The sequence below is a fragment of the Chelmon rostratus genome, chromosome 6 (assembly GCF_017976325.1).
Source record: "Chelmon rostratus isolate fCheRos1 chromosome 6, fCheRos1.pri, whole genome shotgun sequence".
Lineage (NCBI taxonomy): Eukaryota > Metazoa > Chordata > Actinopteri > Chaetodontiformes > Chaetodontidae > Chelmon > Chelmon rostratus.
Genome location: NC_055663.1, coordinates 23,811,183 through 23,834,723, shown reverse-complemented (window position 1 = coordinate 23,834,723; position 23,541 = coordinate 23,811,183). Strand labels below are relative to the sequence as shown.

Below are 23,541 nucleotides of genomic sequence, written 5' to 3'. Positions count from 1 at the left end.
AGTGACGATGACGTTGGAAAGTCGACGCAATAATCAGCTGATTAATAACCTGCAAATTAACACCATAAAGTTGTAATAGAGTCAAGTTCCCGAGTGCATTCAGTTCATCTTCAAGAAAGCTTAATATTCATGTCAAAACAATCCATCTGGTGTGAGCTGGAGCGCTTCATGTTGGTGGACAGTCGGAGAGCTCCCTCTGCAGGATTTGAAGGGAACACGTCACTTGATGGAGGTGCATGCTCACATAGGATGTAATTCCATGCTAGCTTCATGGTCACGTTGCCCAAAGTATTGATGTATGGTGGAAAACAAATGGGGCCTAGATTTAATATCTAGTCACCTTCTTTCCAGTGCTTCCCAGCAGCATAAAAGCACAATTCTTAATGATAGAATAATATCGTTAGGTACTGCAGCTTCAGTAGTGAGTGTTAGCTCGTGCTAGCCACAGATCTGATTGTGCTAACTGAAGCTCCTGCAGCACAGTCCACTGTTGAACCCTCTCAGTTTGGACGGGTGTACAGCCTCCACTCAGATATTTAAGAGTTTGTAAATGAGATAAATATCTTCTACTGCCTTTTTCAAGAAGCTGACTTTAAAGGAGTGCAGGTTCACAGCTTTAAGCTTTTCATAAAAAGAAAATACAAGATTTTGCACAGTAAGTACAACATACAATGAATATACTGTGTACATACATAGAGGACGGGGTTTTGAGCTGGCGCTGGTATACTCGTAAGAACTGTGTTGTTCTTCTGTGGGAATCAATCTGCGAGCTATTACTTCTCAAACTGCACGGACAGATTATAATTAATCTATGTGACTAATTGGATATGATCGAGGCCTATTTGCTTCTTAAAGTCTTGAGAACCAATAAATACAAAACTGTTCATCTTAGCAGAACATAAACGAAGCTGAAAAAAAAAAAAAAAAAAAGACTCAACAACTCAACAAAGGGCTCCATAGGCTACAAATGTTTTTATTATTACTTTAAATAATGTCTAAATAAAGGGACTAAGGACATGCTCGTGTGACTTCTTCCATTATCAAAAATACATATTGTGTGGGGGTGATGTTTGCAGCAGAAATCTATCCAGGGAGGGAAGCGTGCATCACAAGGTGAGACCGTTGTGGAGTCCATTCGTCTGAAGACTGAACTTTGAAATGAGTCCCACCATCACCACGGACGGTGTCGCTTGTCAAAGGGGGGGCAGTGATTTTTACCAACCAAATGTCACATTCAGAAAAAAAAAAAGAAGAAGAAGTTATTTTTCATACATAAAAACTGAAAGACCTGGATACATTTCTACCTTTCCACGTGGTTTTACTACAGAAATTAAAAAGAAAAGACAGAAAGGAACACACAAAGGGGGAAAACAGCTAATTTTATAATCAACTCCCTTTGGTAAAAACTGTAATAAATGGTCTTGCATTTGTCTTTTTCATATACATACTAACTTTAGCCATTTATCACTAAAGTCCACAGTAAGCTTGGAAAGTATTACTAGCACAACAACACAGATCTGTCATAAAAAGTCTGAGACTATATACAGTGTATTTACAATGTGAGCGGCATGTGGACAGTCCTCCCACAATGAGACGTGTGTGTAAGTGTGTGTGTGTGTGTTTGTGTGTGTGTGGAAGCTGGTGTATTGGCGGAGGGCAGTTTAAAAAAGGTTGACTTCCAGGGCGGCGAGGATCATTTGTGTTAATAGAACTATATATAATATATATACACAACACATACACTGGAATTCATGTCAGTATCTGACATTCACAAGCTATACAATTTTACAGTCTGAGACCAAACAGTGTTGTGAGGCTAATTTTTTTGTCTTTTTTTCCTTTTTTTTTACATAAACGCAACAGTGCTTTTTGATGTTAACCCGACAATACTGTTTGGGGCTCAGGCACAGTTTCTAATAATGCTGCCGTGTGTTTTGGAAAAGGTAACGTAACCCTCTTCTCGTGATAGGAACATGATCGTGATTTGGCCTGAACGCAGGAATGTCTGAACCAGATCTCTCAGACGCCGTTTGTGCTCCCTCCGAACCTTCAATCTGGGAAACAAAACGTTTGAAATGACATTTTCCTCCTTCTAAATAAGTGCACTTGTCCACCATATTGTTCTCCATGGATACTGCAGAATAACGTTATCATAAAGGATTCCCTGTACGATTGGTGACTCTGACTCTGATGGCTTCAGACGAAACGGTCAAAAGCTAAACTGAAGCTCAGTTGTGATAAAGTACAAAAAGCACCACTCTTAAATCTCGCAGGCTCACCGTTTCTATCGCTAAGCCCCGTCGAAAAGGCTCAGGGACGTTTGTATGAGAAGTGGCTCCGAGGTGGGGGGGGTGAGAGCTCAGGTCTGCGACTGGATCATGACGATTCCTAAGTTTTGGCACCGGAGGCCCTGTGAAAAAATGGGCCCAGCTAAAAACGCTGGTAAAATCAGTAATCCTGCCGCCCCGGGTGCAACATACACGGTAGCTAGCTTAATTGTGCTCCCATGTCGGCCTTAAAAACGCATTAATAAGCCCTCGTCCCTACCTCTACTCCTGACCTGTTTGACTTTAGACCAAACACCCCGAGAAATCAGTCTCTCTCCCGGTTCTCCTCAGCTACGGCGCCTTGCTGGGTGAGCCGTACTTGACTCGGTACTTGTTGATGTTCATGAAGTGAAGGACTTCCGGCTGGCGGGTGGTGGCGCAGGGTAATAGGCCCTCGCGTCCTTCGCCCATCAGCCACTTGTTGGTCTCGGCGTTCATGTCGCGGGTGACGTGCTCCTTCACCCACGCGTCCACCCAGGCCTGGAAGCGCTTGTGCAGCCGTGTGCTCACCCTCTCGTGTGACTGAGGAAAAACGGCATGGAAACGCAGATCATTACAACTCCATACGGCACAAGAGGATGCGTGACTCTCAAGCGTCTAGAGATGATTAGCAACATTCAACTGATTTTGCAACTGAACAGTATTTCACACCCCTCGATGAGGCTGTTAGCCCTTAAACAGTGCTTACGGAGGCCTAGTTTGTTCTAAACTTAAAAGGAAAACTCTGACATTTTGGGAAATACATTTAAATCACCTTTTCTGTCACAAATTTGATGAAAAGATTAATGTCACTCCCTTATCTATAATGGTAAACAGCCACTTTATGCAAAGCTAAGCTAACCGACCGCTGGCTCCAGCTGTAAATAGTAAAGATTTGCAGTGAATGTCTGCCTGTGAACCACTGTGATGTTCAGGTTTAATGCTGGATTTTAATTTATTGAGTTTCCATGTTTCAAAACCATAATATGACTTTTGCATAACGTTGCAGTAATTAGATCTGTATAAAAAAAGCTACGGCTGCAAAAGTTTTTCGCCTTTTCAAAGCTTTGCTGAATGCATTTTTAACTGTGAATTGAATTTTCAATAAAGGTAAAAATCGAACTACAACCTCAGAGAAATGACTGTGTCTCCAAACCTTAAACACAGTAAACACAGGGAGTGAAGAAGAAATCCATCTGTTATAGTTACTGAGTACATCCTCTGGAAGCCAGTGAGGTACGACGTCATAATAAAAACAGCAGGAAAACAGTGAATACCTGGTGAGCTCGCAGCAGGGCGGTGCGTCGGTACATGTAATCCTCAGACTTAAAGACATAAACCATCTTGTAAGAGTTGAGTTTGAACATGCACTCCATTTTCTCCTTTTCCAAGGATTTCTTCCCACCCTCGCAGGCCTCTTTGTCCAGCTGCTCTCGGCCCTTCTGGTACTTCCTGATGCGTCTCAGATTCCTGGTTACGAGAGCAGAGACGGAGAGTGACCGAGGAGCCCCGGCAGGAATCGATCGGAGTTAATTCACTCAAAGGACTCGCGTTCGACTTGCGCATTTGACTTTCAGAGGACGAGATTAATGAACAAGATACTCGCTCGCCCTATTTTTTTCTGAGCAAAATGAAATGAAACTACGTTCATAAATTAAAAATTTGCAAAGCTGACAACTCACCTTGGAAGAAAAACTGGCTTCTGAGCGAGGTGCTCCCTCAGCTCAGGTGTGGTGGAATCTGGGTTTAAGTAGCGTCCAACATAATCAGACCAGCGCTGCAAACAAAAAACAAGTTAAAAAGTCATTTTCAGACACAGATTATAAACATTACTTCTAACACCATTGGTCCTTAGTGGTATTTACACTCCAGCTGGAAAAGTGGGCTCTTACTAAAGAAAAATGCAAGAATGACAGCTTTTATTAGCAGTTATTTGCTGTGTAGAGTTCTCTCATATAATATCAAGATACTACTCAAAGATCTAAATTTTAATATGCAAGAAGGAGCCAAATAAGAAGTGCAAATCTTTCGCTGTCACTCAACATCAGTGTGGGAATTTAAGACTAATTTTGGCAGTTTCCAGCCATCACAGAGGCTTTACTTAAAAATCCAAACTGGCTTGTGAATCCAAAAGTTATTTTCCTGCGTTTGTCCAAACTCTCTGCTCGCAGGCCAAACTTTAAAGCCGACAGTCTATGAGTGGGTTTAACAGCTTCCTACCTCGGCCTCCATGGGCTCGTCTGAGTTCTCCTCCTCCGTGTCGAGCAGCTCCACCGTGAGCTGCACCTGCCCTCGGTTCCTCAGAAACATCACCTGAGAAGGTGACACGGGTGATCAGTTATTCGACTCGTTCTTCTTCTAAGTGTTTAATAAATGTAAACATGATAAAAAAAAAAAACAGAACAACTTTGGTAATTGATAAAAAAAACAGAACAACATAAAAACATGTATATTCTGAGGCTGTATCTTGTGAAAAGGTCTCGTCTAAAGTGCACATAACTGCCTGATGTCATCGTTTTTAAACTGTCACTGAGGGATGATTTTGCTTTAAATTGTCATTTTCCAGATTGCATCTGTCATTTCTGTATTTCTTTTTTGACAAAGCTGGAGAAATGTGTGTGAAACGGGCCGGTTATCAACTGTAAAATTTAACTTTCAAAGTGGGTCACCCACTATTGTGGATGGCAGGTGGCCTTAAGCTGCTTTACACACTGCCAGTGCTACATGAGAGCAAGCAACCAAAAAAATTATATCATGTTATAATCATTGGTAAGCTGCAGACAGCACATCACCAGGCTGATTTATAAAGTTTTTACACCTCATTTTAGTCTCTTTATGGATGCCGAAAAAGATCTGACAGACTGAAAAGACTTTTCCCTGCTTATCAAACTCAAACGCACAATACCATACATTATCACTACACAGGACAAATGGGATACTCCTCTTTTGATTGGATTTCATTTCATTAATTTAATTGTTATCTTATTGGTATCTGTTCACTGGTCACATTGGAAGACTCTTTTCCTTCAGTTTTTCTATCAGGCTCTGTGCCCCTTTCTCTTTTTCTGACCCTTTGCTTTTCATCTTTCTGTTCCAGCTTGTTATAAAACTGAAATCCCCTGGAAACAATTTCGTCTGCCAAATCATGATTTTTTTTTTTTTTTAACAAGCGCACGGCACGTGAAAGGTGTGAGCTCAAACTGTGCGAGCCTTTGTCACCTTTGTCTCAAAACAAAATCACAAATACAGCTTTCTCCTAACACAGCGTTATGCACAGCGCTGCGTGCATTTCGCTCATACTTTGTCCGAATGTGGAGAAGCACGGGGAAGATTTATTGCTTGTGAACACACCCGAGAACAGAATTTAAATAAAAAAAAACAATGTGAGAAATCATGCTCTCAGCTGGTAAGGGTGGGATGTTCCTCTCTGCAGAAACAACACTTCCATATCTGGATTAATTACAGCAACCACTCCTGCAGCCTTGAGGAAAATTTGTCATTTTAAGAACTCATTTCCATATTTTCAATCCACCATCTCTGGGGTTTTCCAGTGAGTGCAGGAAATCTTGCATTTACCTTGAAGCAGTTCTCGTCTGACATGAGCTGCTCGGCTTTCCGCTGGTAGATGGCCTCTGCGGAGCTCCGTGAAGGCTGGGTGGACATGGTTCCTCCGCTGGCACTGTTAGCGCTCTCCGAGAGGTAGAGGTCCGTTACTTGGACGCAGATCTCATCACTCACGATGTGCTGGAGCTGCAGGGAGAGAAGGGACTGTGTTAACGTGGAAAACACCTATTTGTTGTGTCAGAGTTACTCTCAGGGTGCTGCCAGAAAGGTGGGGGCGCGAGGACAAAGAGACGCTCACCTGCCGGACGATGCTTTGGATGAGCTTGTCCATTGTGAAGGCGATGTAAGCGTGAATGGTGAACATTTCCCTCAGCGAGTCCTCGTACTGAGACGCCTCCATGTTTCCATCCAGCAAATTCCTGACCATCTCCAAGAAGGCTGAGTAGTAATCTTCCACCTCGATGTCCACTGGAGAGAAGGAATATGATCAAACATCAGATGGCTGAGTGGTTGAGCACATGACAGAAAGGCTGGCGGCACTTCAGATCAATCATCTTTGGCAAGCGCAGCTCATTTTGGCAGCAGGTTCATTTTCCAAATGTGAACGATTCCCCGGTTCAACACACAGCAAGTGTTTGTGCTTTCATCCACTTTTAGCTTTCTTTACTCGCTTTTTCTTTTGTCAATTTCTGCTTACTCGCATTTAAAAACATTCATGCCCTTCTTTTGCCATGTCCATTGTTTGCAATAAGCCTACAGACATTTTTTAAATACTTCTCCGAGTCTCTCTAGGAAAAAGAGGAATGTGAATTATGTGTCAGAGAGCAGGAATGTGACAAAAAGTCATCAGAAACAGAAGATTTATCGTTCATAGAAAGAAACAAATAAGCAGTGTGGTTTAATCAACAACACAGGAAACATGTGCGGCTCTGTCTGTTACTCACTGGGCTCTTTCAGTCTCAGCTGGACGGCTGGATTGTCGTTCTTCTCCTTCTTCAGCCCCAGGACTTCCCTCTCCCAGTCTCGTTCTCTGACCTCTTCCTCCATCTGCCGCTCCGCCTGCCCGTACAGCCGCAGCAGCCGCGAGCACAACGTCTGGTGCAGTCGCAGGAAGATGTACCAGTTGTTGTTGACGTAGAAGAGGTTGTAGGCGTCGTCGCAGCCGCGCAGCTTCTGCGCCGCCGTGTTGCTGAACAGCAGCTTGGACTTGGAGGGGCTCCCGCTGCCGGGGACGCCGTTGTGCTTTTTGGAAGCGCCTTCCTCCAGATCCATCTCCTCTTCCTCCTCCTCCTCCTCCACGTCGGAGAGCTCGCCCCGCTGGGAGAACAACATGTCGGGGATGAAGTGGTAGATGATCTGCTTGATCTTGTACTTGTCCTCCTTCTGGATGCTGGTCTGCCGCTTGACGTGGTGGATGATGAGCGCCGCTGCGTCCTCCAGGATCTGGCTGTCCTCGTACGCCAGCGTCAGGTGGGGGCCTGTGGGTGGAGTGGCGTTCTCCTCAGATGCCTGCTCCTGGCGCTGCATAGCAAGAACAATTTAATGTTAGCATTTTGGATGCACAGAAATGGAGGGTGTGGTTCTACAGTCTCCTGTTTATTCCTATTTGATGCAGTTTCCTAAAGCAGTTTATGCTCTATAAAAACACGACATTAAAACAGTAAAACATTTGCATTTGGTAAATTCAGGTCAGGTAATATTTACTGAGCTACAGAAGAAATGTACCTCATCATAAATGCTTTCGATTTCGTTCAGCAGGGACTTGGATCGAAGCACTTTGGTGTCATTCTGTTTGAAGTTGATGCCTTGATGGTCGAGAGACTTGAGGTAATACTTCTCGTTCTGCTCCCTCCAGATCTTGTTGAAGCCTCGCTGGGCTTCCCGCCACTCTTCCTCCTTGGTCTTTAACCTGGTTATAAAACAAAGGGAAAAGTCAAGGAATGCACACACATATACACACAAAACCTCTGGGGTGACATTGTAAACTAAACATCTTCAACTTTTACACTCAAACTACAGCAAAGGTGTCTGTCACTTTCATAACTTTGCATCATCACAACAAGACTCAAACATCTGCTGCAACATGATGCATTTCAGGCAGGAGTATTAAATTTGGAGCAGAAATAGAGAACGTAGTATATAAAGGCACCAATCCAACATCATATTTTCTTTTCCTCCCCTGTGTGGACTACAGGGTTTCTCGGCTGTGGTTCATAACTTCAGTCTGGGCCCAGAAGAAACTGCTGTACACACATTTACTGCACTGTGTAAACTGAGAGCTTGTGAATGCCACACATTTGTGCACCTTACTGAGAAAACTACATCATCAAACCATAAATTCCACAGATCGACTGATTCTAAAGCAAATAAAAGCATGTGAGGTGACAGATAACATCATTCAGGAGCTGGTTTGACTCCCACCTCTTTAACACGATGGGGACAGAAACAGCAGGGTTCTTCTTCAGGCCGTCGATGATGTCGGGCGCCTTGTCTCCGTATATCCTCTGGATGGCCTTGCGGTGCACGACCTCCGAGGAGCCGCCCAGTGTGTTGTCCAAGCGGAACTTGGCCTGCTCCTCCGCAGACATGCGGGACAGCTTCCGCTGTACCGTCTCCAGGACTCTGATGGTGGCCAGGTTGGTCTCCAGCACTACATCCAACTGTGGGCAAGAAAACACAGTGGTTTTAATATCCATTGCTGTGTGTGCCCTTTATTGTCAGTTAAAAAGCTCGTGCTGCATCTTTCGTTTGTTTAGATGTTTGAGGACAATGACGAGAAAGAAAGAAATCCTGAAAAAGGAAAAATGTAACATCTCCTGGCTCATCCAGGCATGTCGTCCCTGTGGTGACCTCCACAGACGCGGCGTAAATGTTTAATATTCCTGCTCACCTCAAAGCGTTCGTCCTCACATCTGTAGATATGCTCCTCGTACTGAGTCTTCTTGGAGCTGACAAACGTGGAGTCCTCAGACCAGGAGGGGAAGGAGACCCAGGTGTCATTTAAGACCTGGACACCGTAGAAACAAATAATGCGTCGTCTTTAAGTGCACGGTCTTATAAAAATGCAGTTCTTTTTGGTGTCTACCCTTAGTTTTTCCCACTCTTACCTCTTTACAAAGTGGAGTTCTGCCGGTGCACTTGGGCTGCTGGTAGCTTTTGGGCAGGGCTCTGTAACTGGAGCCTAACCTCTTACAGGAAGCATAATCAATCTCCATGGCGATGCCCTCGGTGGCCCGTTCTTTAGGGTATGTTTCGATGTGGGACATTTCCCGATATCCCAGGAAGTTTTTAAACCAGTTGAACAGCTCGGGGAATTTTCTGTTTAACACAATTAAGTGAAAAATTATGTATGATATACATATTATACTATTAAAAAACACAGTAATATTTGCCAGGTGACGCGACTGAGTACTCACCCCAGAAAGGGCAGCACCAGCTGCACTAGCTCAGCCCTGGAGATCACCTCCTGATTAAAGATGACCAGACACCGCAAGAAGTTGTCGTAAGCCTCTGCACTTCGCAAGGCTTTGCGCACCTGTGGTGAGAAGGAGTAAGAACGGTTTGTGACAGAGCCCAGTGGAGGTACATACAATTTACTTTCTGCATTATTTAACCTTTCTTTTACTTGGCAAGACATCAGTTCTTAATTTAGAATGACCAAAAGACTTCAGTCTAACTGAGCTTCTGCGCACACACAAAGATAAAAACTCACCTTCTCAAAGAACAGAGATTCTGTCCCGACTCCATGCTTGCTGGCCTCTGCCACCGAGGAATCTTTCAAATTCAGTAATTTGGGCTTCTTCTGTAGCATGACCAACACAGCAGTGAGAAGACAGGGGTACAACAATTATAAAAACGATCCAACAGCGGCAGACGTGACTCAAACACATAATAAGCAAACAGGTGCGTGCATGTACCTTGACAGGGGGTGTGGCCCCCGGGGTTGGATGACGACGGATCTGGCAGCCGTTCTGGTTGGGTCTCTGTTTGTTGTTGAGCTGCAGCTTTTTGGCAGTGCCGCCGTGGTCGTTCCGTACAGACTCTGCCTTCTCAGCTGTGGTCTTACTTAACAGCTATGAGGAAGACACAACACTGACTAAGACGAGGCTACATGAACAGTCTCCCACTCCTCCAGAACTACAGATACAATGGTATTATTCTAACAGGTCACTGTCAGGAACAGCGTCGACAGTTGAACTGTGATGTAGTTTTGAAAAAAGTACTTTTACTCCATACTTCAAGTACATCTGCACTAAAGCAAAGAGAAGGCTCTACTTAATATCATGACTCTGCTCACCACTGAACTGTTGGCGTCAGGGAGAAATTGTCCAAACTCTGAGAGCAGGTCCTCTTGGTTCTTGAAGAGTCTAGCCACCTGAGCATACACCTCCTGCTCCGTCAGAGCCGGTGTGTAGTTCCCACCAGCCTCTTTAGCATTACGCTGCTCCTTCTGTAGTGGACGAAAACACAAGTTTGCTGTCAAGTCACTGCTACTGAAACCATGACTAATATGAGAGGCTACAAAGTAGTCGTCGTCGTAGTAGTTAAGCTCACTTTGGACAAGCTTATGTTACTAAAGGTCACTTAAAAAGCAACAAAAAGAGCTCCACAAGAACAAGTCTGCATTGTAAATATAATCAAGTTTGTTGTTGTTGGCATGTGATGTTAATACAGATGATTTTTCCAATAATCCACACATTCTGAGTAAAAATGGCTTCTTCTGCTCAAATTCAACTTGTATTTTAAAGTTCAGTGGTGCTGAATTTCCTCGCTCCTTCCTAACCGTGACGAAATAGACAAGATTCAGAGGTCTGCTTTGGGCGTCAGCTGCTGTGCCAAGTATAAATAGCAGGAAACTGGTTGATCGTGGCTCCAGGCTCTCTCACGCAGAGCCGCTCGTAGTGTTAGCATCAGCAGATAAACAGTGGAGGAAAACTGGTGTCGTACATGAATGAGATTTATTCCTCTTCTGTGGCAGTAAACACAACGTGAGCCTGCCGAGAACTGTGGCGCATTCAAAACTTAGCGAGATAATTAGGGCAGATGAACAGCAACGTTAACTGTGATAAACAGCGACTGTCACTCCCCCACAGCCTCTAGGTAGTCAAGGCCGGTTAGCTCTGACATAGCAAAGCGAGCATTTGACCTTTGAAGCCACAACAGCGTTTAATTCCAAATTATCACGAAAGTTTCAGCTGCGGCCACTGACCTGGTACGTGTGGAGGATCTCCAGGAAGGCTTTGTAGATGTCGGGCTGGCCCTGGAAGCGGTTCTTGATTTTGTTGACGTAGTTGATGGCGTGGTTGAACTCCACAGGCTGGTTGTTCTGAATGGGTGGCCCAGTGGGGGTCCCGCTGAGTGGCGGGTGGAGCTGCATGGGCGGGGAGCGAGGAGAGGTGTAGGCAGGGATGGACGGATTGCTCTGACTGCTCGGTGTCAACGCCTGGGGCTGAAGAGGCTGGGAGAGACCAACAAGATTGAGGGTTTTAGGGTTTTTAACCAGATGCTGCACCACAAAACACTGCATTTTTTAACTTGAGGAGGACTCTGGAGACGGTCACGTCCCACTCTGAATTAATCACCTTGCTCATCTTGGCAGGGGTGGGCTGCGTCAGAAGGGGCGGAGCGGTGGTGGTTGCAGCAGGAGGGAGCTGAGCCGGATGCTGGGTAGCTGCTCCAGTTATGGGGATGTTCTGGACTGAAATGCCATGCGGGGTGATGTGGTGGATCTGCCCGGGCGTGGTCACGTTGACCAGGTCGTTGGTCTGGACCTCGATCTTGTAGCCGGGTGGCAGGAAGGTGTTGAAGCCCATGATGAGGTCTGGGTGACCCTTGAAGAGCTGTGAGACTCTGCTGATGACCCCAGGGGTGTCAATACTGGCAAAACAAAAACAGACAGTTCAAATCCTCCCTGCTGTTGTCTTGTCAATCACTTCTGTCATTTGCATTAAAACAGAACACAGTCACACACTCAAGCAAACCCTTTTACTACTCCTACAACAATAGCTATATGAATGCTAGTAACACCATTAATTAAAAGATAAAACAAGGTGCAATTACGCCCACAGTTGATTGTCATATCTATATTTTGTTCACTTTCTACTGTATCAAACTTGAGTACCTTGTACACGTAGGAAAAAAACACAAGCCATCAAAGCAAACCAATCCTCCAGTCCAACAAAGTTCAAACGAAGAGTTACATTTTTCAGGAAGTGCATGCCAGCTATGGTGGGACCCACTGGCTGCATATAAAGACACATGAAAGCTCCTAAAAATCAAGCCAAAACATGTCATTTGCCCCCTAGTGGCTGGCTGCAGTATAGGTCATAAACTCTACCCCCCTCCATGTCAGCAGATAGGACATGGGCCAAACTAAAAACTACACATAAAATAAAAGTTTCCCCACCGATGGTTTCCATTACTGGTGTGATATCATGATTGACAGCAGAACATTGCTCACACTTGAGTCGGGCGGGTGTATGGAGGCAACCTCAATATCATGGCTCAAACCCTTGATCACTGCTGGGCAGACTGCGCCCAAAAGATGTCGCCAGCGCCCATGTCCGATATTTTGGATTCATTTTTGTACATTGGGAGGAAGTGGATACATGTCGTCCATCTTTGTAAACAGTCTATGGTGGGACCATCTATGCAGCTACGGAGCCTCTGCATGTAAATATTAGTACATCACTTATTATGGATTCAGATGTTCGACTACATTAACACAACTAAGATGACTAAAATTTGGATGAAATTCTCAAAACTTGCACAAACCAATGCATAGCTTCTGGTTATCATGCTGTCTGAGAAAAACTACGCAACAAATAAATGCATTCACAAAATGGCAAGATAATGCTATTAGCTGCTGAATAACTAAGGAACATAACTGTTGTGGAGGAGTAACTAGTGCTTTAATGTGAAGTCTTTAAGTAAAGCTATCAGGTCATTCTAACTTCTGTTTCCACTTGAAGAATAAATAAATTTACATTTCTCTGCTGCGTCTCAACAGTTTAGTCACAATTTCAGCCTTGTTATTCCCCCAATCTGACAAATGCGACTACAACTGTCTCGTGTGAAGTGTCATCCTGCTACACCTGGGATGTCCTTCAGACTGCATTCAAAGGCTGGCAACAATGCGGGGCATTAAGAGTTTTTATCAAAGAGCAGCTCCTCCCATTTAAATTGTTCTGAACAAATGCCAACTTTTAGCTGCCATCTGTGATGGGGGATAACAGGCCGGTCGTTTTGAACAAATGGGAACAGTGAAAATATATTACATATTTTTATGGAGGAAGAAAAAATATATAATGATTTTTCCAGGATTCAAAGAATACTCAAAAACTTGTGAACATATTGTTTGGAAACTGTAGGAATCCTGCTGGTTAAATAACATTGTATCTTGCAAAAAAAAAAAAAAATCTGAATGAGATTTGTTTGGCTTGGTGTAAACACAATATTAGTTTCTAATTAGTTAATCTTTTAACTTCTGCAAGTTGCAAACAAGTTCATTTTTAGTGTTATTATTATCATTAGTAGTAGTACAGCATTGTGCAAACTATTTATCCCGTGACACTGTTGTCCAAGGCATGACTGAAAGAGGAAGAACTCGTACAATGTACATTTTGAACTGCATCCAAATAGCTCAGAATATCTTTGTGTAAAATCAAACAGTGGCCTCACCTTTGAGACTTAAACTCTTTCATTATATCCAGAAAGTCATTGTAGACCTGAGGCTGGTTGCCAAACTGCAGTTTCACTTGGTCCAAGTAGGACAAAGCATCTTCCACCTTAGGGACAAAGAAGAGGAAAGTCAATTTCATCAATCTGCCAATCTGTTTTTCTTCTGCATTCATTTTTGGCAGCACTGCCCTGATTCCGATATTAAACGCCAAAGGGGAAAAGAACGATATCTTAGGCATCAACAATGGCTATTTACCCACCATCGCGTTAGGAGACACTGTGAATAAAGCAGTAAATGCATCAAAATTTAACACAGGTCACTTTCCCTGTGAACCATAATGAAACATCTTCATGGCTAGATACAACTATCATTGCAGGGGAAAGTCAGACTTTTTGTGATTAGAGTGTACTTGAACAGAAAATGTGCTCAAACTACCAGCAACCAACTAATCATCTAAACAGCCAGTGGGCTAAAAAATACACAAATTTTGCTAAGACATCTTATAATGTCCGTAAATCTAATTTTTAACTTCTTTGGTAGGAAATCTCCTTGACATTTGCAGGTTTTAGGAGGGATTTGACAGCAGTGAGAACCTCAGAATTGTTTTCAACAGTCAGAAACCGTCAAAATAAAACCTGCAGACTAACCTTGAGCCTCTGAAACTGCTGCTGGCCCTGTGCAGAGGCCTGAGGAGCAGCTGTATGGCTGTGCCCTGACATCCCTGAGGGCCCATGGGACTGGACTGCCGGGCTGTGGTGGTGGGACCCGCCGTGGACGGCTGGGCTTGGAGTGTGCCCATGCCCCCCACTGTTCTGGGCCACGGCGGGAACCTGGGAAAGCAGAGACATTGATGTCAAATAGTAAACTCTTGAAGAATGACTTCTGATGGCAAGCACCGTGACCTTGTCATCAAAAGAAGAATCATTTAAATTAGGGGTGGACGACATGCCCCTAATATAATATCAAGATATTTCAGGGTATTTCTGCACATAATGATATTCTTGTCCAAATGATAAAATTATGAAAAAAATTGAATGTCAATTTCAACAATATAAAATTGCAACAAAATAAGTGTTATAGTTTTCTATGCTCCATGAAAACTAAACAAAAATGATCTGTCAGTTCTCCTTCTACTCAACCAGCCGCCTCTGTGTTGTGTCTGAAGTGTTGCCCCGTTAGTCTTCTTGCACATTGCTGTGTAGTTTGTTGCACATCTGATCTTTTGTAGCCATACATGGAACCAGTAGCATTACTACTTTTGCTTTCAGCCGCGCTGCCGTGTTGTTGAGCGTAACGGCATGACGTCATTATGTCAACAACTTCAAATGCCGCCATTATCATAATGTGAATTTTCTTTTAAATCCTGTTTAAAAATGTGCTGATATTATCATGAACGATATGATGTGGCTCACCCCTGACTGAAATCACCACACAATGAGTGCACAGCAATTTAACTTCAGAGAAAGTGAGACATGCAGACGGATTACGAAGACAAGTTCAGTCCTTAAATCTGTCAGGCACCACAAACTGACAGCGGTTAAAATGACAGCTTGGGTTACGAGTGACAAGTGACTTAAGACTGCTGCATTTGACCCACTTTGAACTCCAAAACACAGCAAGCTAAAAAACAAATCTGCAGTGGGAAAGCGGAGTATACCTGGTATCCCTGGGGGACGGAGTACTGGACGCCTGCTGTGGGCTGCATGTTGTCAGACACGGCCTCATACACAGCTGGGGCTGGAGCAGGGGCCAGGACACGATGCTGGAAAGCCTCTGCGTTGCCAGCGAGGCGCCGCTGCTGGGGCACAAAAACCGTTTCCTGATCCTCCAGTCGCCGCTTCATTATGAACTCATACTCGTAAGAGCTGAGAGACCTGGGAAAGAAGAGCATATTTCACACTGTCAGATCTCCGTCACGTTATCAGAATGCATTAAATGAGCCTCCTGATTTCATTCAATAATTTGCTGATGAACATATGGCAATCATTTTACTTTACTTCAACTGTGAATTTATGGATACACACAGTGCCAGCTAGCCACTTCTGATGTTTGACGTTGGAAGAAAATTACTGCACGGTCTGACCATATAGCCAATGAAGCATCCAATGCTTTTAGTGAACAGAAAAGACGCCTGAGGATTTACAGAGGTCAACTACTTGTATTGATTTACTAGCCTGTGATAGTGCATGTCAGTTTTACTTTGTGTTATACTACTGGGGTGATTTTCTTCTTCTTTTTTTTTGGGAACCACACCAAAATTACACCAACAGAAGATTAAGTTAGTGCGCACTGTGCATCATTGCAGACCGACTTCAAGCGTCTTATTTCAATTTTGTTTAAACCTACTGGTGTTCTGAGCTTCTCCAACAGTGCCTAGCCCAGAACTGTATACTGTATAAGAGGTGTGTGGATCTGCTGCATACATTAAAGAGCAGCAACAACACCGGTGAAGACGGCGGAGCAACATTATGAGACGAGGAAACTGTGTTGGTGTGCGAGCAGATTGGAGGAGATATTTGGGAAAAAGTACGAAAGAACAATATACAACTTTTATTCCTCCTCTGTTGTATTTTTGTGTAATTAACTTCTTAAGTTTGTTTTTGCAAAAGGGAAAGACTCATAAATGACAGCAGGACTATTGCCTCTCATACTTTTCATGCTGCTGTTATAAAGTTTCATTCACTGAAGACTTGTGTTCTGCCTTAAACTGAATCAAATCATAACAATTTCGTACAGCATAACCTGTAATAAGTGATTGCTGATATGCTTCTATAATAATGCCCAATGCTGCACTGTACTAATAGGAAAAGACTACAATTTTCCCACAATGCCTTTCTCATACTGTCAAGGAAGTGAGGTTATTTGATAATGCAAAGCGCGCATTAAATGCATCTAAACGTTAACATGCACTGAATGTAAAACTTGCAGTCTCCGTAGCCAATGAAATACAGACAGCCTACGTCACCGATGCAACAAACAGGTGCTGTGGGAATGTGGGAGTCAGTGTGCCATTCACAACTTCCTCAACACAGCAACAACTCCTAAGCATCTGAATGAATGGCGTTAACGAAAGGCAAAGCTTGAATCTCGACGGGAGGGAATAAATGACGTTTCAAAGCCCGAATATGGAGCAAAAGTGACATAATGACTGTCAAACTGAAGCGCCTAGTGCACTATTCACGCTCGGAGCTGTACCGAGCTTTTCGCTAAGCAACAAAATCCTGGGTCCGAGCAGCCGCGGCCAAAGAAAGCGAGGCTGTTGTATTTATAGATACCTCAATTTCACTTGTAGCAACATTATAGTCACGTAGAGGCAAATACGGTAATGTCCGCTACATGCTAACAGCCGTTAGCCGACAACGGCGATTCACCATCCCCTTTATGGCCTGCCAACACAAGCACCGACCTCGAGTTACAGCACGACGCTTTCCCCACGCCCGCCATTTAGAGCGTGGCGCAGGAGTGCAGCAAATCGCACTCAATTTCAAGCAGGTAAGCACGAAAAGTAGCTAACTTGCTAGCCGTCTCGCTGCCCGCCCATCTTAAAAGCATATCAAAACGTTTTCTTTCTATTAACTGCGCGAGAACTTGTTTTTTCGTCAGGGGCTGTGAGCTGCCAGTTAGCTGCTAGCTAATGTAAACAACATGAGTAGCCCGACACCGAGCACCGTTCAGGGAAGCACATGCAGCTAACGATTATAGCGATCTGGTTCGCTGTTGCCGAAACAGGCTTTCTGAAGCAAACATTAGCTATCGATTTCTTAGAGTACTCATTTCTAGTCTAGTTAAGAGTGTGTGACATGCAAAGAAACATCGATTCCCCGTGCGGTTTACTTAAAACGTCTGCTAACGGTAGGTAGGTAGCTAGCTGTGTTAGCTTGGTGAATGAATTCAGCTGAACTCACCCCTCTCCTAAATAGAAAGCTGAAGATCCCAATGATGCTTTGATAATCCGTTATTTGTGAGTTAACCGCTACACCTCTGGTTGGGAAAGATACCAATGTTGCGTATGTGCTAAAAGCAACTTATCAGTGGCGTGCGATTTAAAATAAACAATTCAAGCTGTGGGCTGCAAAGTGAAAATCTCCCCTAGAGAGGAAAACAATCTCCGTTCGGTTAGCTGTGGATGGAGGCGGGGTTTTCAGATATAGTCCCGCCCATTGTCTGGCGTTATTGGTCAATTCGTTCAGAGGAACCACGGAAAGGCGGGGCGAACGGCTCGGGTTGTGAAACTGAACTGTCAATCAAGGCTTTATCGCACAGCAACCAAGCACGCCCATTTTGACTTGAAGCGCGACAATGCCAGCAGCGAGAGGAGACCCGCTTGTATAACTGCATGTATGGACAGGGTAACATTTATTGTGATCGTGCTGTGAGACCCCCGTAAATGTATCATGTCTTAAAATTACACGTTTGAAGGTTTTTTGACTGTTGAAGAATTTACATTCCTCTTTTACCGTATATTTATTTTGAACTGGACCGGCATGACGGTTCAGTATCGTGCACAATTCCTACACGACTCCTTCGCAACTTAAACATATTACTGAGGGACCTTTTGTATTTCTATAATAGAAAAGTTGTTTTATGTATGGTGCATATGTATGAGCAAAAGTGTATGAAATGTGTACATTTAATACATCAAAACTTGAATGGAAAAAATGTGCCTTCTCCTTAAATACAAACACACCCTCTCCATGTATAATAACCATAGTAATAGCTAATAATTGCAGTCAGGCAACTGTTATCATTGTGATATTGAGGCATCAGGTGCTTCTTTTTTTCCTTTAGTCAATTTTATTTTTGGCATAGTATCACAAATCTCCTTAAATAAAGACAAACTGTTAACATACATGCACGTGCTATGACATTCATTATATCTGTTTCTCTTTTCATTCAGTAGTGAATACTGAATAAATACTGTCCACTTGCAAAACCACAGCCACACCTGTGATTTGTGTGTGTGTGTGTGTGTGTGTTATGTTGGGTATACACCTGTATTTTCATGGCCTGATTAACCTATTAGGGGACATTAGGACAAACATTTACAGTTGGCCCCAGTTCCCTTCAAGTTTCCATGAAGTACAGTGCACACAGTACACTAAAGATAGCAGCTTTGTAGCATTTTGCACAGACTCCCAAAACAAACTTCCATACTGGAATATAGCATGCCCCCATGTTGTTTGTATGTCATTTATTCTGTGGCAATTTAGTGCAGGTATTAAATCAGTATTTTGACTCAGGGTTTCCCTACAAGACAAGGGTCACAGGGTTGTGTAATAATGCATTGCATTTAAGTGGTGTCATTTCCCCCCAAAACATTTGGGGAATATGTTTACTAAAATCTGAAGGACACAGTGAACACACTTTTTGGTCTTGAGGGCAGCTGCTGACTTTGCCCAGTTGGTAATCCAGCCTTCTGTATATTACACACCTGTGCATATAGTGATAGTGTGTAGTGTATAGTGATTTCCAACACTCATCTCCTCAACAAAGCACCTTGCCATGCCAATAGAACAAAACACACACTTTCGACTAAACTCGCATTAACCATGCAGGCTACAGCAAATTCCCACTGGGTAGATTTAGAGTTTGGGTGTCCGATCTATTGGATGTATTGAGATCTATCTACAGCACGATCTACTTCCTGGAGTTTGCAAACACGTGACTTTGTAGGAGGGAGTCTGCCTTTGCACTCGTGTCCCTCCTCTTTGTGGACATCTCAGCCAATCATTGCATGCAACCGTCATTACAAATCCCAAAAAGGTGGAACTTCCAAAATAAACCATCGCCCACGACAGGCGGAGCTGCAACACCAGCCCGGGATTCCTCCTTCCAGCCCGGGCGGAGGATTCAGCAGCGACCGTAGGCTGCAGCACACACACATACACACACAGACACACACAGTGCTCCACTACCCCGACTGGTTTTCCCCACATAATTGCGTGCCTCCTTGCAAAAGATATGCTCAGACTAGTGTTGCTCAAGACAGAAACCAGCATTTGACAAACAATACGGTTGCTTTTGCTGCTTTTAAACACAATATGCGTGTTTTAGCAGCTTACCAAGTATGTTTTTTTTCCAAGTTTTGTGCAAAAGCATGCAAGCAACGCAGTGCGGGCAGTGGAGATCATCCCCGCCGCGCCGAACTGCGCGGTGCGGAGGGTCAGCCAGCCCGTGCACCCAGCCTCGGTCGACGTGGGTATTCGCAGGCTGCTCTCGCCAAACAAAAGGTTCACGGCACTAAAACGCATCATCCGGTGATTGACGCTTCGCACGAGCGCCGGCGCGGTTCGCTAAAGTAGGCCTAAACACTGCACCCTTTCCCCGGCGGCGAGAGCGGCTCCAGTTGCCCTTACCAAACAATGCCAAAGTCAAACGAAACGGGAACTACGGCGTCGCTTTATGGAAACATCGGCGCGGAGGAGCCACGCCATTCTCCGCGTCCCCCCTCTCCTCCCCTCCCCGACACAAAAACGCAACCGAGCAGCCCCATTTTTTCCCCCAGCAGAGAGGACGACCGCGCTCTTAACAAATCATATTCTTTGTTTACTTCAATAGTCGGGAGTAAAATGTCTAACCTGTCTCACCACAACAACTCCCTCCCCCCTACAGATCCATCGGCGTTACATGCTCACACAACGCTGCAGACGAAATGTTTCGACTTCCAGACAGCGGGATGCCTCAGATCACCAGCACACAGCCGGGGGGGAATTGTTTACTAGCCGACAAAATGACGTCCTGCAGATTTGGCCGCGTACCACGTTATGTTTCTGGCCATTCTGTAGCCGTTTACGACCATAAAAAGCCCCCCCGCTTCAATTCATTTAAACGCGCAAAAGGCGCGACCGGCCACTAAACGCGCTCCGATTCGAAATAAACATCGTTCACTCGCCAAAGCAGCGATACTGTAAATATTATTTAGTTTAAGCAGCTGTTACATACCCAGGAAAAAGACTCCTTACTCCGGATTCGTGTTTGTAACAAAATAGTTGGAGACGCCCCCCTCCGTTGGCATTGGCGCACACTACAATCGACGTCATTTTATTTTGAATATCACCCGCTAAAACCGAGAAGGCATCAGTGCAGCAGCAGCAGTGTCTCCATTTGATCCAAACTGTGTGGCTGTCATCTCAACCCAACATCTTCACAGTGAGGGACGATGATTTGGAAGAGCGGTGGGGAGTAATCGAGTACATTTAATCGAGCTCTGTCCTTGAATGCTTCTGCTCCACTGGCTTTTTTTTGCTGCACTGCATTTTTTGACAGCTTTCGTCACCTGTTACTCTGCAGTTGGAAGATTTCACATGCAAGCCGTGCTTGAGGAATGAAGTGTGGTGCATTGTTACGATTAAACCTCTCAGAGTATAAACACAGGCCTATAAATGAGCTCCACCCGGACCAGATCCATGTTAATGGAGCAGAAAAAAGTCCAAGGAGATAAGGATAGAAAGATGAGACAAACTGAGCCTTTGCTGGTCCCCAGAGGAGAAACTTGGTTGTTGCAGCAGCAAAAGGGCAGAAATATGTGCAGATACATACAGAAAGCAAGGAATTAATAATAAGAGGTAGGCTATATAAGACTGAAATAAGAAGAGAAGCAACCCAATTACAAAGTGAGAGTGACTTTGGTGTGATTAGTAGCAGAGAAGCCCAGTCTGTATACTCCAAACAGCGTATGTATATATATGATTCATGATGTGTATTGTTTTCCTGCCATTTAATTATATATAATGATTAAAGATAATGTAACACTTTGAAATGGGAAATCCTGTAATATCACTTTTGATACTTTTCCCCATTTACTCAAACATTTAAATGAGAATTTTCACTTGCACAAGTATTTTTATATTGCTACGCCTCCTGTCATGAGCAGATAAAAGTACCTCTTCCAACACTTTTTAAAATCAACATTTGCCCGTCAGTCATAACACTGTGACAGCTGTCTGTACGTTCGTCGCACTCTTCGAATAAAGCAGCTTTTACTCAAACAGTGTGTTTGGATTTGCTCAAATTGTTCCCAACAACGGCACGAGGAGAAAATCTGGGACCCTGGAGGGAATATTTCTCCTCAGCTCCTCCCCCTGCCCCCGACGTCCACCTTAAATTTATATGAAAAGTAATTGAATCAAGCCCCAGGACTCTAATTTCACACTTGATGGAGCGGTGTCATTTATGTATGAGGCTCACTGTGTGATCTTGAACACACATTTTCCACTCCACAGTGCGTCATTCTGCTAGAAAACTTACCCACAATCCTTCAGAATCTTCTTACGGATTCCAAAAACTGTTGCTTGATGGAGGGAGTCTTGTACATAGTTGATTTTCATCATAGAAATACATCTTGCATTGACAAATTCACAAGCTATGCACAAGGCTTTGAAGTTAAAAACGACTAAATCGAGTCTTGTGTGGTTAAAATGTGAAGATTTTCAGGCTTTTTCTGTCTACTTGGTCCAGAATCCTTGTTTTCTTGTTTCTAGCATCCTTGTTCGATGCAGTACAGAGGAAGATTGGGGTACTGGATCTCAAATAAATCATTCTTGTGATTGCTGAGTCTGTGATCATATCGTCAGGTGTAGGATTTGATGCAGTGGCACGTGAGATGCAGGAATATTGGCTTGTCATTTAACGACGGATACGTTTGAAAGCTGCCCTTTTAAAGGAGCTCCATTGAGACAAGTGGGACGCTGTGAAGAAGAAGGCTGGCGATGGATGGAAGTCTCAGCTGAGAGGACGCTGTCAGATAAAAACATACAAGGGTTTTTAGCAATTTCACGCATGAATGTTTCTAAACAGAGAGAAAACAGTGTTTACGAGGCAAAAAAAAAAAAAACCCTTCTATCGGCTTCAAGGTAAAATGAGACCAATATTAAAGTGGAATAATGTGCAGACAGTGAATCTTGTTCATAATTTGCCCGGAGGACGTCATACCACACCCCAAATATAAGCATTGTTGAGAGAGATACCCACACCCTGCTGAGTTCAGCTCCCAGCATGCATCACGGCTGCAGTGTTTCAACATACTGGGAGTTCACATCATTTTGTGGGTATTCCCTTTTTGATACGGTTGCCTACGCCGCTCACTTTGGCGTGGTGGTAAACTTAGTCTGACTCAATTTACTGCGTTTGTTGAGCGTAAGCAGCAGCGTAGGAGTGGCGCTGCAACCACCAGCTCTGTATTTTAAGATAAAAGTGATGCTTTGGGCCTTCAGCTGTCAGTTGAAATGACTGGTAATCGTTACCAAGCCTTGTAATGAGAGCTGAATTTAGTTTAGGTTAGATTCAATGTAGGAAGTGCTGAAAGCTTCAAATCCATTGACTACTTTACACAAAGCCTGGCTCATCTGGATTATGGAGACCAAGAGAGACAAATATTCAAGCATAAAAAGAGTCAATTCTTCCAACATGCAGTCTCTCCTTTGGTGTTTTGAAAGGCTTTTGGTTCCATGTGATTAGCATGTGGCGTATATCACAGTTATATCGTTTTCAGACTAATTTGTGACTTCTCTTGTCCAGAAGCATCTCCATTTCTTATTATTTATTCAGGTTTTTTGATAGCGTGGGTGCATACTCGATCTAGACAGAGTTGACTTAAAAATCCCACTGATCTAATTCCTTAAACCTGCCCTAACTGATTTTATGGGCTGTTTAAGAACGGGGGAACAAGCCATAAACTCAGCATTAACAATTATCACTTCATAAAGCCGTAATCAACATCTTAGCAGACAGCTGCCTGGAGCCGTGTTTCTAAACACTCAACAGATATACTTTAAATCCAATATTCACCCTTCTTTTTGCTCTATTTTTGTGTCCTCCAACTCTTGGGTGAAATATGCAGCCCTCTAGCAGCTAATTACTAGCGTTGTCTGTCCACCGTTTGGTGCTGGGCAGGTAGTGTAACCCCTCAAACGGTGATTAGGAAAAACTGAGAAAACCATAATCCACAAACTCATGACTAGAAAATGAGAAACAGTACAGTCGCAATAAAAC

The 23,541-nt window shown here is 43.8% G+C and overlaps 1 protein-coding gene across 3 annotated transcripts; it reads right to left on the bottom strand.

Annotated features, from left to right (window-relative positions):
• Nucleotides 1-962: 962 nt before the first annotated feature.
• sin3aa (SIN3 transcription regulator family member Aa) lies at nucleotides 963-20,519 on the bottom strand. Of its 3 annotated transcripts, none has more exons than XM_041939189.1 (21): nucleotides 20,494-20,519; nucleotides 15,209-15,425; nucleotides 14,199-14,381; nucleotides 13,551-13,657; nucleotides 11,453-11,747; nucleotides 11,080-11,328; nucleotides 10,168-10,320; nucleotides 9,788-9,943; nucleotides 9,583-9,672; nucleotides 9,287-9,405; nucleotides 8,978-9,188; nucleotides 8,761-8,877; nucleotides 8,292-8,530; nucleotides 7,596-7,779; nucleotides 6,815-7,391; nucleotides 6,169-6,338; nucleotides 5,883-6,056; nucleotides 4,527-4,619; nucleotides 3,989-4,083; nucleotides 3,584-3,776; nucleotides 963-2,849 (listed from the first exon to the last, which is right to left on the bottom strand). In XM_041939189.1, exons 2-21 carry the CDS (start codon nucleotides 15,392-15,394, stop codon nucleotides 2,619-2,621), a joined length of 3,822 nt encoding a protein of 1,273 aa, XP_041795123.1. In that variant the 5' UTR covers nucleotides 15,395-15,425; nucleotides 20,494-20,519; the 3' UTR covers nucleotides 963-2,618. The 3 variants fall into 3 exon arrangements, with proteins under 3 accessions (XP_041795123.1, XP_041795122.1, XP_041795124.1); XM_041939188.1 differs by lacking the exon at nucleotides 20,494-20,519 and adding an exon at nucleotides 17,457-17,602; XM_041939190.1 differs by lacking the exon at nucleotides 20,494-20,519 and adding an exon at nucleotides 17,457-17,602 and having other exon boundaries at nucleotides 9,583-9,669.
• Between the last annotated feature and the right edge of the window lie 3,022 nt (nucleotides 20,520-23,541).